Source organism: Neltuma alba, unplaced genomic scaffold, assembly GCF_004799145.2.
Source record: "Neltuma alba isolate B1F8T4 unplaced genomic scaffold, ASM479914v2 tig00012255_pilon, whole genome shotgun sequence".
Taxonomy (NCBI): domain Eukaryota; kingdom Viridiplantae; phylum Streptophyta; class Magnoliopsida; order Fabales; family Fabaceae; genus Neltuma; species Neltuma alba.
The window spans coordinates 1-15796 of NW_021636781.1; the positions used below are offsets into that span (position 1 = coordinate 1).

The 15796-nt window shown below is 32.7% G+C and overlaps 3 protein-coding genes across 3 annotated transcripts; 1 reads left to right on the forward strand and 2 right to left on the reverse strand.

Moving 5' to 3' along the window:
• The first annotated feature begins 5467 nt into the window (after positions 1-5467).
• On the forward strand, positions 5468-7537 carry LOC114725571 (mediator of RNA polymerase II transcription subunit 32-like). Its single transcript, XM_028912100.1, has 2 exons — positions 5468-5595; positions 6569-7537. Exon 2 carries the CDS (start codon positions 6606-6608, stop codon positions 7044-7046), a length of 441 nt encoding a protein of 146 aa, XP_028767933.1. The 5' UTR covers positions 5468-5595; positions 6569-6605; the 3' UTR covers positions 7047-7537.
• Positions 7538-7868: 331 nt separating this feature from the next.
• Positions 7869-9136, reverse strand: LOC114725529 (BURP domain-containing protein BNM2C-like). The gene has a single exon (XM_028912050.1). It carries the CDS (start codon positions 8707-8709, stop codon positions 8053-8055), a length of 657 nt encoding a protein of 218 aa, XP_028767883.1. The 5' UTR covers positions 8710-9136; the 3' UTR covers positions 7869-8052.
• Positions 8768-10567, reverse strand: LOC114725549 (shematrin-like protein 1). The gene is made up of 3 exons (XM_028912077.1): positions 10487-10567; positions 8914-10125; positions 8768-8788 (listed from the first exon to the last, which is right to left on the reverse strand). Exons 1-3 carry the CDS (start codon positions 10550-10552, stop codon positions 8768-8770), a joined length of 1299 nt encoding a protein of 432 aa, XP_028767910.1. The 5' UTR covers positions 10553-10567.
• Between the last annotated feature and the right edge of the window lie 5229 nt (positions 10568-15796).

Below are 15796 nucleotides of genomic sequence, written 5' to 3' on the forward strand. Positions count from 1 at the left end.
AAGAGGAAGCAGATGGAAAATTTGGATGGGGTAACGAGGAAACGAAGGGCATTGTGATGATAATGACAATGGAGGTGATGGTAGAGATTAGGTTTCGACGATGAAGATGAAGAAAGTGAAAGTTCGAGCAAATCATGATCTTCTTCTCTGCACCTTTGAATTCATGTCTCTTCATAGTTGAAAGGAAGCGAAAGGCAAGGAAATGATACGGATATATATTTTCGCTGAGTAGCGGTAGATCATGAAGACGTGTGGGTATATATAACAGATGGAGAGAACAGGGAAGATATTAGTTCAAGTCTGAAGAGAATATAGAGGAGCCCATTCAAATTCCAGATATTAGCACTGATTTTTCTGGGAATAAATTCTCTCTCTCTCTCTCTCCTCTCTCTCTCTCTCTCCCCTCATTTCTTTCAGTATCTACCCAAAAAATGGATAATTTAAATTTAATAGCATATATAAAACTATTATTATAATATTTTTAATTTTTTTTTACTCTTTATACTACAGTTTTGAACTGTATTGGTTAAATATCAACCGCTTAAAGTTATTTATTTATTTTATTTAAAATAATAATTTTATAAAATATTGAATCTAAACCATCTACTATGTTTTTATGTAAATTAAAGGTGGATATGAAATTGTAAAAGGAAAAGATAAAAGAAGAAAATGAGAAAACCCTAACCCTGATTTTTGGATCTTCACGAAGCTTGATGGTTAGGATTATCTCTAATTGCATACCGGGTGTCCAGTTGAACTCAAGGGGAAGCCAATGGGATTTGAGAATGATAATGGACAGACCGGTAAGTCAAAGGTATAAAGTATTTGCATTAATGATTGTGCGGAAAATGAGATAACTAATCAAGCGATAGGAACTTAGTGAGAAAGGAGTCGTATTAGTATTATTTGAATCTCTTTGATCATTTAATGATTTTAATTTGCTAAATTTTCTGTCCTCATATTCAGAGTATCGTTCAGGTTTAATTAAAAAAAAAAACCAAAAAGGAAGAAGACCTGTAACTGTTATAGAACATTATATTATTAACTACTATTTCCACATGTAAATCCGATCGGGCTTTGTAAATTTAAATAATAAGAATAAGAATAGGAATTGTTTTCTTCAATTATTCAGTGAATACACTTTTTTGTTGCATCTTTGCTATTTAGTATTTTTATTAATGATGTAAGCAAATAGAACATACACTACCTGTATTTATTATTATCTCCATATCAAATATGAAGACATTTTTTATATGTTTGTCTCAAAATGTAAAGCATTTTATAAAATAGTAATTTCAATTATTTAGAAATTCCAAATAAAATGCCTGATATTTAAAATGAATAGCATCTGGATAATGGTGTGTAGTCAACACTAAAACCATCATATTTCGATATTTTTTCGATGAACACTTTGTAATGGAATAGTCGAGTACCTGCGCAATGTGCGGAAATATGTTATATTTTTGCCTTATAAAAACCTTTCAAATAGTACTACTCTCGGCCCTAATTATAAGACATCATTGGTCTTATAATTATGATTGGAGATAGTAATATAAGAGTTAGTTGACTAATTTAAGTAGATTAAAAAAATTTGTTAAGTTACTTATTTATAATAAATAGGTGTTGTTTTTTCTAAAATACTTTAACTAATTATGTGCATTAGCCAGATTAGAATTATTATTTGATAGAATCTTTAACATATATATATAACTGCTACAAAGACTACTTTAGAAAAAATGAATAAATATAAAAGATAAAATAGATTTGTGTCTTATATTTAGAACTAAATTGAATGTCAAACTAATTTTTATATTAAGAATCAGAGGTGTTATTATAATAATAAGACAGTAATAGCCAATCCTGTTGATGTGCAGATAACAGGTTAAATTACAACGAAAATATTTGCTCAAAAACAATTACAACGAAAATAAATTCATATGGCGTAGGAATGACATCTCAAATTGCAAAATAGCTCTTCGCATGCTCTATTATTTCTTATACTGGGAGTATGAGGTACACATAAGATTTGGTGCCAGATGTGTATCAACATACTATAATGTTTTTCAAAATAGTGCTATAAAAAATGCAATAGTATTGATGTATTAGGAGCAAGAACTACATAATCATGTTTGTTGTCCACACATAAGATGTCACTACCGATCCTAAATATAAAAACTAGTTTGTAGTGTAACTTTTAATCCTGAATATAAGAGCTAAGTTATATAGTGTAATTTTCACTACATACAAGTTCTTATATTTAGGACTGGAAGTAGTAGTAAGCATATTGTACATATGTTTAATTCATTGATTGAGTCTTGCAAGGGAAGCCAGAAACAAGCTTTTGCCACATCCCTTAAAGTTCTGGCCACACCCTCTGTAAAATTTCATCTTGTCATATAAATTATAAACTTTTATACATCCCCAGCATGTGGGTTATCACAGATATGTTCGGGGGGGCCGGGGGACAAACGCCAGACTTTATTTTTGTCCTCCTTCTGTAAATGACAATTTCAGTTGCTTCCTGGAAGGAGCACAAAAGAAATATCAGTTAGTTCAGATGTTGAACTTCTTCTGCTCAATATTTAATTTGTAGCTTTTTTTTGTTTTTGCAGTGCGCTGTACGTTGCTAGTTTGGCTTCTTGAGGAGTGTGGAAGGCGTTGATTAGATAAGCATAGTTGCAGTTCCACTTGGATATACTATATGTCAATTTAACGTCAATGATCATAATCTGCAGCGCAAAAACAAAAGGGGGGGGGAGCGCTAAAGTGGGGAAGACATGAAGCACTATGATGCTCGAAGTAACTATAAAGCATTGTGTAGTTAATTCCATTGGCACACATTCAAACATGTGGGTAAACTGCATAAGACCACGGCGCAATGTGTCAAGCTGGCACAGCTCCAAATGTCGCTCAGCCAGGCCGCCACATGGCTTCTTGTGGGTCTCTAATCATTGAATAGAGACTCCATATAAACAGAGGGGAGTAGAAAACATAGCCAACCAATTGGGTATATATTCCATGTTTAAAAGATTTTTACAGCTAGACTTATTATTCTTTATTATAATAAATTATTTTGACATATTATTTATCAATCGTCAATCAAATTTTTTTTTTTTGGACCAGATCAATCAAATTCTTATAAAGATGAGAAATTAAAGCAAGTGTAACCAGGTGTCTCTTAATTAGCTTGGACTCAAAGCATGTACTATTTGGTAGATGAGGATGTGGAGATACATATAGATATATATATATATATATATATATATCAAAAGGGAGAGATAATAGATATTATTAAAGTTGTTGGAGAATATCGAGGAGGCCATTCATATCCTTTATATCAGTGCTATATTCTGATCTTTGTATGGCATTTTGCATTAATTACATGCTATTATATCCTATAAATAAGATTGTATGAAGAGCAAGACTATTCTTACACCGTTTCTATGGGCAACAGATCGAAGAGTCATGACTCATTCATTATGGTATCCAAGAGATAATTAAATACTGACAATTAGTTTCGTGCAGGACATGCTATTAGTGATAAGACCTTAGTACCAGGAGAAAATCGACTTATTTAGATCTTGATCATTTAATGAATGCCCTATTTTTTACCATCATAATATGTTACAAAGATCTGTTTGAATTTTAATAAGTTCAAGATCAAGAAATTAAGGCCCGATGGCCATTATTGTTTAGGTAATCTTTCTAGTCTTGCAAACAATAAGAATAAGAATTAATCAATATTTTTGCCAGAAGATTACTCAATTCGACTTTTAGTATAAAACTAATTTAAATAGATTAAATAAGTTAAATAACTTTGTTAATAATCACAAACATAACATGATTTTCTTGAAATACTTTTGTGAAATATTAGATTATACTCCTCCGGTCCTTTATATAGGACCCAATTCTTTGAGTTGGTTTTGGTCCTAAATATAAAAGACCCTTTTTCATATTATCAATTTCTCTAAATTACCCTATAGATACTCCCTCAACTATAATTAAAGTTAAAGAGAGAGGGGGGTATTTAAAAAAAATGATTATGGTGTTTTAGGAAAAATGTGTCAATTTCTTATAATTAACTAACTTACTAACTTCCTTAATCTAATCAAATTAGTTAAATGAGTCTATATTAAGGATTGGAGGAGTATATTGTTTGACAATGCTCGAATTTGACTGTGTCATGTAGCCATACAAGATTATATATATCTAACACCAAAAATTAGATTAGCTAATGAGTTAGTTTACATATTATTCTAGATAAAAATTATCTCCTCCGGTCTTTAACATAGAACCCAATTCTTGAGTTGGTTTTGGTCCTAAATATAATATTCATTTCTCATATTTATTCAATTTTCTCTAAATTACTCATGTGATACTCACTTAACTATAATCAAGTAGAAGAGGAGATGGGTATTAACAAAGATGATTATAGTTTTTTAGGAAAATATGTCAATTTCTTATAATTAACTAACTTCCTTAATCTATCAAATTAGTTAAATGGGTCAAATTAACAGTAAAGATCGGAGAGTAGGTATGATAGATGAAGTGAATCATAATACTTATTTGACTCATTAATTTTGATGACATTTCTGAGGAGATATGTAAAGAGGTATAGGAAATCCATATCTGATACCTTTCTTCTTCTTTTTTTTTCATTTTATAAAATTTAAAACATACACACACAAAACATATCAACGGCATGTTTGAACATAGAATTTCATCCAAGCACAATGTTGGTAATGGGGCAATAATACCCTCTTATTTATCCATCTTTGACAATGGGGAATCATTTTTTTTCCGCCAAAATAGTCTTTTTCATCTCTTCCATTAGACATAAATCACGTAAAGATTAAAAAAAAACAATTATAAACACCCAATAGAGTGAAAACGACACAAGTAAACCTACAAAATGAAAAACATAGCCACAAAAACTGGCATTCGATCTTTTTGAAACAACTTATGTTAAGAGGTGGACTTATTACATTTTATTATAAGAAATTATTTTGACTGAATTATTACCAATCATGAATCAATTTCTTACAAAATAATTAAAAAAATCAAAGAAAAATTGCCTATAAATAATTGTTTGGGGAATTAAATTGTTCGGTACTGCCTGAGTACTTTTTGTGTATGAAATCATTTAGAGTATGTACCGATAATTTCTTTGTATAAAAACATATCATATAGCATTGGGAAATTATTTTTTTATTTTTTAAATAGGCATTTACAAGCAATTTCCCGAAAAATTAAAGCAACACAATTAAGTTACCAAAAACAAAAGCAACACAATTAAGTTAACCAAAAAAAAAAGCAACACAATTGGGTCACTCGCTTGGGCCTGAAGCCGGTCCCATATAAAATTCACACTATTGGGCCATTCAAAGCAACCGATCGCTTTCAACATTATGGGCCTTAGTCCATGTTTGTACGCCGCTTTCATTCACTTTCCTTCCCTTCCATCCGCGACGGAGGTGCTTCCGAAGCCCCTCGACGAGACGACAACGACACACGTGACTTCGTGAAGTGGACCAAGAACAGCGGCGAGGAGGAGATCCACGAGTTCGAGTTCCGTTTTGATTGTTGCAGAATACGGTAAGGCTCTGTGGATCTTGGATTTTGACGAATTTGTTGCTTCCTTCCTTCTTTCCTTTTCTTTTCGCCTTTAAAGCTCTTCTCTCTCCCTTCCTTGGCTTTTGGATATTGATGCACACATTTTTTTGCGTTTTTTTTTTCATCTGCATCTCGCTTTTGTCCATTACTTACTCTCTTTCTACTTCGCATGCTTGGCTCCTTGTTCCTCCTATTCTGTTGGTTGAATAGTTTTGTCCTTGGTTTTGAATTAGCACCCACCATGTCGATAGCAGCAAGCATCAATTACTTTTGCAGATTGACTCGTTTTTGTATCTTATTTGAAGAAAGAAATTTTGCGCATAATTGGTCGGCTGGTGTAATTGCGTATTTTCTATAAAATTTTCATTAACTGCAATTCCTTACGTTACCAAAAATGCGCTTCCGTTCTTCGTGGTTGGGAAGGGAGTTTTCTTCGCTTAACTGGGATAATTGTTGCATTGGCAAGAGATAATGTTGAGCGAAAGCTTCTGACATTCAAGGGCGGACAGAGATAAATATTATGTATTTCCGGCCCATGGCGCCTCTTAATTTTGGCCTATCATCATTATTAAATCCCGGACATTCCTGGCAATTTTGGTTTTTCATTATTCCACAGTGCGCCGTAATATTCCTCTCCTTATGCGAAGGAAACTTTGGAGCAAGATTATTTCTGTTTGATTGTGTTTAATCTTGATTGCTAGGTTTCTATGTTGAAAGAGCGAATTTAGTAGGGCCTGAAATGGTGAAGTAACTAAAACCCCGGGGGGGGGGGGGAATTAAGAAGAAAAAAATGGTTTCTAAAGCGTGTTTGTTCTATCTTGATTTGAAGGCTGCTTATGTAAACTATTTAGATGTTCTACTTTGTCATTGTCTGGGAACTTTGGTAATTAGTTGGTGAGCCTTGAATGCATATGATTTTCTCGAGCCCTAACTTTGGAATCCTAATTTGCCTCAGTTTGTGCAATCACAAGATCTTTATCCAGTGCATTTCAATGGACAACCTTGTGGATTCGCTCAATAGTGCCTATCAAGATTTTGTTGCTGCAGCAGCAAATGTGCTAGAAGTTAAGGAAAATGCCGGTGCCCAGAAAGCAATGGCAACCGACACTGCTCTAGAAAACTTTAAGCAGAAATGGGAATTGTTTCGAGTGGCATGTGATCAAGCCGAAGAGTTTGTGGAGTCTGTGAAGCAGAGAATAGGATCAGAGTGTTTGGTGGATGAGGCAACAGGGTCCGTGGCAGGAAAGTCTGGACAATCTACCACAACTGGACTTCCACCCATCAGTGCAGTTCGGTTGGAACAGATGAGTAAAGCAGTTCGCTGGCTTGTGATTGAATTGCAGCATGGTTCTGGATCTGCTGCTGCTAATTCAGCTCATTCTCATCCCTCGGCTCCTTTTGATGCTAGGTTTACTGAAGATCCCGCACAGTGACTGAAATACAACTGCCAATTATTCTGAGCGTTTTGTTTTCCCATTTGCGTACGAGTTATATATTGACGGATGTGACTTGTATGTATAGCTCTTTGCATCAGCCAAGTTAAAATCCTTAATTAGAATTTCAGTTCCGCCCAAATCAAAAGGAACTGTGATCTTTTAAATTGCAAATCAAAGTGGAATGTATTTGAGCATCGAAGTTACGAGGGGAGTGAGAGGAACCTAGAAGGAACAACAAACAAAAGGATTAGGCTTTACATGTTGGCATGTCCCTGGTTTCTGCAGTTACTTCATAGGATTAGGCTTTAAATGAAGAAAGCATATACTTCATAGGATTAGCCATTTTTTATTATCCCCTTGCTCGTATTTTTTTCCCTTTAGAAACTCGGGTCCTTCTTTATAAATTCATAAATTTATAGTCCTTCGGTGTTTATTGGGATAATCACTGCATGTGTTCCTAGCTAAATAGACGAGTGCAACGCTGAACATCCTGTTTGTAGCTTGAGAAAGGCCATAGAGGCTCCGTTGTTAGTTGCTACCCTTCTCATCGATAATCACTTTATCACGTAAACTTTTTGTTTTTAAGTTAGATGAGAAGCCAAAACAAATGTTATATTAGAAAATTATTATTTGAGGATTACATTGATATTTTAATTCTAGTAAAATTTTAAATCAGTTTATTACCTGGTGTGCATGTAATTTTTTATATGCACTTAAATGTTTATATGTTCAATCAATCGTTCAGAGCAAGGTAAAAATAAAGTGAGTTATTGATTTGAACTAGGCTAATGTCACGAACGAAAAGTGAAAACAGATGAGTCAACAAGAGAAGCTTCAGGATCATAACTTAGAAACAACACAAAAAATCACCGGGGGATAATGAACAACAGAAGCAGGGCAACTGAGATCTACTGCGTATTGTACAACACTGAGTCCAGCTAGCCGGCCTTGTTCATTTATTGTTGGACACACACATAACAAGGACACAACATTAACTTCACTTTCACATGGTGGCTTTTGAGGGAAGAGGAACCCACATGAGATGCTTCATTGGGAAGAAATGACACACGGGAGCTTCCCCTGGCCTGAATCCGAGTTGCTCAAATAAAATATGATCAGGACTCCACTCAGATGTGTCCAAGTGACAAACTCCTAAAGCCTCCATTTGTTCTCCATTCTCAGAACCCAATTTAACCTTGAAGACCTTGGTCCCTGAGCTTATGAAGTGACAGTAGAAAACAGCATAAGGGTAAGGCAATGGATGGCAAGCCACCCATTTAGGAGCATAGATATCTGGAGAGATTTCCAGAACAGTGAAGTTCTGTAAAGGGACATTTGATGTTGCAGGCAATGTGGTTGTGAGGATGTCTAGTTGAGAATCAGAACCGATGATGGAGCGAACGAAGTCAATCATGGACTCTGAGGAAGAAACACAGACCTTGGTTTCTGCTGTTAGGGGTTGAAGCTCGCATTGTTCGAGTGTGCCTCCCATTGCTTGAGCCTCTGGTGAATCTTGAGGGACTGAGAAAAGTTGAAGGACACTTGGAAGTTGTGATGTTGAGAAAGGAATGGAGTCAGCTTCTTTCCTTGTGAGGAAGTGAGGAAACTCTTCAATAGGGAATTGGAGGGTCATCCTACTGCCTACGTAAAGATCATCCATAGCGAAAAAGCCTGTCTTGAATGCCTCCGTATGATCTCCTTTGTTGATGGCTGCATCATTACTCCCTGATTCTTCCTTTCTATATGTAGCTGCATAAGAATCTTTGAAGTCTCTTGCATAGGTGGCTGCATAAGACTCTGTAGGATTCTCTCCTTGTGAATCTTTCTTGCTACCACCATATGCAGTTATGTAAGGCTGATTCACCTTTTTCTCTTTGATGTAGCCAGTTATGTAAGCTTGATTTTCTCTTTTGCTCCCACCATAAGAAGTTATATAGGGTTTGCCTTTTTCTTTTTGATCTTTTTGAGATTGAAGGTAGCCGGTAAGGTAAGACTGATCTCCTTTTCTACCTTTGATATATCCAGTTATATAAGGCTTATTTTCTCTTTCACTCTCACCATAACCAGTTATATAAGATCCACCCCTTTCTTTTTGATCTTTTTCGGAGTGAAGGTAGCCAGTAAGGTAAGACTGATCTGCTTTTTTGCCTTTGATATATCCAGTTATGTAAGGCTTATTTTCTCTTTCACTCTCACCATAACCAGTTATATAAGATCCACCCTTTTCTTTTTGATCTTTTTCGGAGTGAAGGTAGCCAGTAAGGTAAGACTGATCTACTTTTTTGCCTTTGATATATCCAGTTATGTAAGGCTTATTTTCTCTTTCACTCTCACCATAACCAGTTATATAAGATCCACCCATTTCTTTTTGATCTTTTTCGGAGTGAAGGTAGCCAGTAAGGTAAGACTGATCGACTTTTTTGCCTTTGATATATCCAGTTATATAAGGCTTATTTTCTCTTTCACTCTCACCATAACCAGTTATATAAGATCCACCCTTTTCTTTTTGATCTTTTTCGGAGTGAAGGTAGCCAGTAAGGTAAGACTGATCTACTTTTTTTCCTTTGATATATCCAGTTATATAAGGCTTATTTTCTCTTTCACTCTCACCATAACCAGTTATATAAGATCCACCCTTTTCTTTTTGATCTTTTTCGGAGTGAAGGTAGCCAGTAAGGTAAGACTGATCTACTTTTTTGCCTTTGATATATCCAGTTATATAAGGCCGATTTTCCTTTTTGCTCCCACCGTAAGTAGTTATATAAGGTTCATTTTCTTCTCTCTTATCATTGCGGGAGTGACGGTAACCAGTGGGGTAAGGCTGATTTATCTTGTTGCCATTAATATATTGAGTTATGTAAGGCTGGTTGTCCCCCTTAATCCCACCATAGGCAGTTATATAGGGTTTGCTTTTTTCTTTTTTATCATTTTGAGAGTGAATATAACCAGCAAGATAAGGCTGATTCACCTTTTTGTGTTTGATATATCCAGTAATATAAGGGTTACCTGCTTCAGCTGAGGCTTCAGTTTGTTTTGTAAGCTCTTCCTCTACCTTCATCTCTCTTGCACACACATGCTGCAAAAAGGCAGTTCAATTAAAAACAGAAAATTTACCATATACAAACACATAACACAACATAATAGATCACTGGGTGCTCACATATATAACAAACTATTTAATGTTTAACTATTATGTACTAAAAGATGATACGGTTCGCACTATTCATTAGTCTAATGAATAGTGCGTAACTTCTTATAAGCAGATTTTAGTGATATGTGACAATATTTATATGACGTGCTCCCACAAAAAGCTTAATCTGCAATAGAACAAAGTGGATATATGCTGCAGAAAAATAAAACTAGCAAAGAAAGAATATGCTTAAAAGGCATGGGGTGGCTGGGTGTGGGGCACGCGCGCGCGCGCACATATTACATACCAAAAAGAGAAGGAGAGAAAAGAAGGAGCAAAGTGAAAGTGTTTTGGTATTCAGAGAAGGAGCCATCTTCCTATGGCCAAGGAAAAGCTCTATGGGAGGTGTGTGTCAAGTTTGAAGAAAACCCGGCCTTTTATAAGCGCTAGACAACCTCCTAAGCCTTTTCTTTTTCTTTTTTTTACTTATTATTTTATATTTTTTGGTACTACCTCCGGTTCTTAATATAAGATCTTGTTTGACTTTTAGTTTAGTCCTAAATAAAAGACCCCAATCCATTTTGTCTATCATGTTTATGCTTTTTTTCCCTAAATAGTCCTTCTAATAATGGTAGTTCTAGCCAATACACTTGATTAGCGAGGATATTTTAGGGAAAATAACTCGTATTTATTACAAATAACTAACTTAACTTCTTTTTTTAATTTATTCAAATTCGTCAACTAGTTCTTATATTTAGGATCGGAAATAATATGTACTAAGGGCTGGTTTGGTTGTGAGAGCTAAAATTAAGGTTTTCTTAAAAAAAAAAAAAATCCAAATACTCTTGTACACGCCAAAATCAATTTTGAATCCAAAACCAAACACCTCTTACTCTTCTGCTTCTTCTTTTTATTTTTTGGTGCCTACCCTGGTTGAGGAAGAATTGCGAATAGCTTATTTGATTGATTTTTCAATTATATTTGATGATATAGACTTAATTTTTTTTAATAGTATAAATTAATCTGTACCATTAAAATTTGATGTGAATGGTTGAGAATTATGGTAGGAGTGCGTTAAAAAAATTGGACTAACAAGATATCAGTTATTTAAATTGCTGTCGTTATCAATTACATTATAATAAAAATCCGACTTTGCCCTATTTGAGCATATTTTTGGTAATAAATACATATGAATTAACAAGTCAATGATTTGTAATGAGAAGATAAGGTTTCATTGCAAGAGCTACTTACCTCAGGATCAGCAAAACTAAAATAAATTGAAAGTGATGATTGTTTACAAATTCCGGGGAGCCCAAAAATGTGAACTCACAAGTTATTATTTTCAACCTTTAAACAGTTCGAAAGAGATGCAAGCAACAAGTAATATTGATTAGAGGTTTTAATTATTTAAGCAGTCTCTGTATTTTTAATTTGTGACTGATCGTTGAACATCAAATCAACTAGTTTTTTTTTAATCTTTTTTTCTTTTTGCAATTTTTTTAATTTTAATTTTTTTTTTCCAAAAATGTTTTAAAATTTCGAACTCTCTAATTCATTGGCTATTCAATATCATATTTGCTATGAATGTCATTTTGTCTTTGTTTAAAAAAAACATCATATTCAAAATGAAAATGACAATTCTCACCCCAAAAAATAACAAGAGAGATCTCCAATTATAAATTTATAATACAACTTGTTTATAAAAAAATGTATATGAGCCTTTTTCGTTATTTTTATATTTTTATAATAATAAATATTGGTAAATTTGAAATGATAACTAATTTAAAGGGAGAGTACATTCAAAAAATTAGCATGTTCGGTGGAGAGGACTTTGAGCTTATAAACCATTATTGACTATGTTTCTTAATATGAGACTTATAACAATGCATCTCAGTTTTAATTTGAGAGCTCATGTATTCCACAGCTCCACACCATGACACTTTACTCGGCTTCTTGCTTTAGACTCTATGGATAACCACCCTTTTCGTGAATCACACTTTCAATGAAAGCATCTTTTAATAATGAGGTATTAATTAAAGAGATAGTCTATCTTAAAAGACTAAATTATTTAGTAGGATAACTTGGTAAACTTATGAACTATACTTAATTTGTGAGTGTAACACCCACAACAAAATTCAGACTTTGTAAACACGCAAAATTTTGCAATTCGAAAACTGGAAATTTTCAAGAAACGAAGGCATGCGTTGTATAAGCAACGTAAATGTTCTCAAGTAAACCTTTAAAAACAAAAAGATAAACAATAAGAATTGAATAATAAAACTTTTATTGTTAAATAGTTATTAAATTTTGGCTTCCTTTACCAGCATTAAATCCTGACATGTTTGGAAGTAATTTTCCTAGTGCAATTGGGAATTTCAAAAGTTTTCGTGTGACGATGTATCAGAATATCTCGTGTTCATTACAAAATTATTTTTGGGTTTTCCTATGCAGAGTTTACTTTCGAAGTGGCTCCAAGTCATTTTTAACTAAGCCAAGAAGATGGAAGTCAAGTCCAAATGTATTTTAAAATGTTCAGTTCAGTGAGTGGGCATCATATTTTAGTGGGAATTTGTTTCCCCAAAGGCAATAACTGCATTCATAATTTAGTTTATTATAGTTAAACATTAAAATTTGTACACGCATATACACACAAAATCTATAAAAAGACAAAGCAGAAGATTGGATAAGTATGGAAGCATTGAGATCTGCGAGAAATATAACTTAATAAGTTACAAAATCATATAGAGTGAGACGAGTTGAAGAGAGAGGAATTTACTCCTAAATGTGATTTTATTTGAGATTTATAAATCTTTTAGAGATATTCCTCCGATCCTTAATATAAGACCCATTTAACTAATTTGATTATATTAAAGAAGTTAGGTAAGTTAGTTAATTATAAGAAATGTGACACATTTTTCCTAAAATACCATAATCATCTTTCTTAATATCCCCTCCCTCTTCTACTTGATTATGGTTAAGGGAGTATCTATAAGGGTAATTTAGATAAAACTGATAAATATGAAAAATGAGTCTTATATTTAGAACCAAAACTAACTCAACAATTGAGTCATATATTAAGGAACGGAGGAGTATATAACTTAATCACAAAATTACTTAACTAGTGTATATATATGAAGTGAATATTTTTCAAATTAACTGTAAATAAAATTTCTGTATTAAAATAAAATTTTTATTCGAATGAGTAAATATATAGTCTAAGTGATAGTATTTATTCAGTCGTCTGGTCCTATTTATCGTATTTAAATTTGAAAATAATGTGATCTAATTTATTAGCTTTCATTTATATTTCTCTTCCATCCTTGATTATTTATTTTCTTTTTTTTTTACCCCATTCTTTGTTGTTTATTGTTTTTAACATGTATTAATATTTAAAAAATAAGTATATTTCTTACTTATTTATTATTTTTAACTAATTTAATCTATTTTTTATTATATGCAAATTGGTTTTTTTTAAAACTTATTAAAGATGAAGAGTAGTTTTTTTTAAGCACATGCATATTTTTATTATAGATAATTTTATTTGAGGTACTATCAAGCATTAAATATAAACATATTTTTTAATAAGAATTTGAATATTAATTTGTTATTCTTTTTATTAAATATAACTTCCCATGAATAGGATCTCTAGCCAAAAAGAATAACTTGAATAGGATCAAGATAACAGCTTGCATGGAAAATTGTAAATTAACGATGGGTCACACTTGAAAGAAAGACACTTAGGTACAAGGACATTTGAGTCTTTTCACACGCGTTATTTTAATTAGGATTATTAATACTAAAGTTTTAAAACCTTGTGGTCCTAAATTATAACTAAACTCATGTTTTGCCGACGAACTGTCTCTCTCTCTTTGTTTTTTTTTTTTGGTGATAAAACATTAGCTTGGCTTCACATGGGCTTCAATTTTTATATACTATCTCTGGTCCTAATTATAAGAGCTAGTTAATTAATTTGAAAAAATTAAGAAAAGAAGTTAAATTAGTTATTTGTCATAAATAGGTATTGTCTTTCCTAAAATATCTTTACTAATCAAGTGTATTAGCTAGAACTACTATTGTTAGAAGGACTATCTTGAAAAAATTCATGAATATTAGAAATAAAATAGATTAGGATCTTATATTTAAGACTAAAATAAAAATAAAAGTTAAACAAGGTCCTATATTAAGGACTGGAGGTAGTATTTCAATCCTATTTTACGATCTATGGAAATTGATTTAGGGCACTATGTGAATTTTCAGTTTCATTTTGTCCTAAGAACCTCTCTCATTTTTCGTTTTAGTATATTTTTTTGTTATATCGCGCTATCTACTAAACGGACAACGCATGACTAATCAAATCGGGCCATGAAAATTCCATGACTAATCAAATGCATGAAAGCCCATTGGGCCTTTTTTAATCCACTCCTGATATATTCACTTTTTTCCTACACTTGTACCAAAAATAAACTTTTTTTCTACACAAATTCTAGACACAGAATTGAGATCACTCACAAGTCAATGGCAGGAAAATTAGCTACTCACACACACACAACCCAGTCGTTTGTCCCTCTGTACGAAAAACAGGAAGCTTTTTTTTTTTTTACTAGGCACATATATCTTCTAATTGGAGACAATCCTATTTGAGCAGTAAATATGAGCGACGTCTTCTAACAAATATTTGAACTTTGATTTATCATGTTATGAGTAACTACTTCCTTCCACTAGTTGGTAGGAAAAAAAAATAACAAAAAGTTATTGTTATGTTATGCATGTGTCAACTGCTTATTTTAGGCCAATGATTTTGTGACCTAACAGTATAAATAAAGGCTTTTTTTTTTTGTAAGCAAGAGGTTGCAAATATAATCATGCTTATAATTTCAAACAATTAATTGCTTGTTCTTACATTAAATAACTTAATTTCCGCAAGTCTTGAAGAAATTGGTGCTTCTACTACGATTAAGTATTTCAAAGTATTTTTAAATTCTTCATAAAAGACAATTTTATTAATAGCCAGAATTTTTTTAATTAATCTCTAAGAATGGTAGGTTAAATTGGTCAATTCATTTATGCCATCTTAATTAGGTTCATTAAAAATCGAAACTTAATGGGTTGACCCATTCAAATTACTAGGAAAAACTTTTGAAGAAAAACACATAAGCTCCAGCTTTTAATAATACAACACAACATAATTATTAAAATAAATTTTAATAATGTGTCTGTCTTGTAGTAGTAGATTTATCATCAACCCCATATATGCGCATCCCCACGGAGTGAGTCAACATCTTCTCTACATCACAGGATAAAGAAAGGCCATATAATTGATGGATGAAACAAGGACAAAACATTGAGAGATTTTACATTTGTTTGTTGACTTTTTCAAAACCATGTTAATTAGTTTAAATGGGACAATTAATTTGATACACAATTTAGCTTATTTAATTAATAGATTAAAGGAGTTAGATCTGTTCAATCATACCAAAAGAAAATTGAAAATGAAGCATAAAAAATAATCAAATTGATGAATTAATTAAACACGCCTGTCAGTGGACTGTGAAATTGAATATAGTTTACGAGGCTTAACACCCCCATGATTTTTTTTTTACAATGGAATTAATTATAT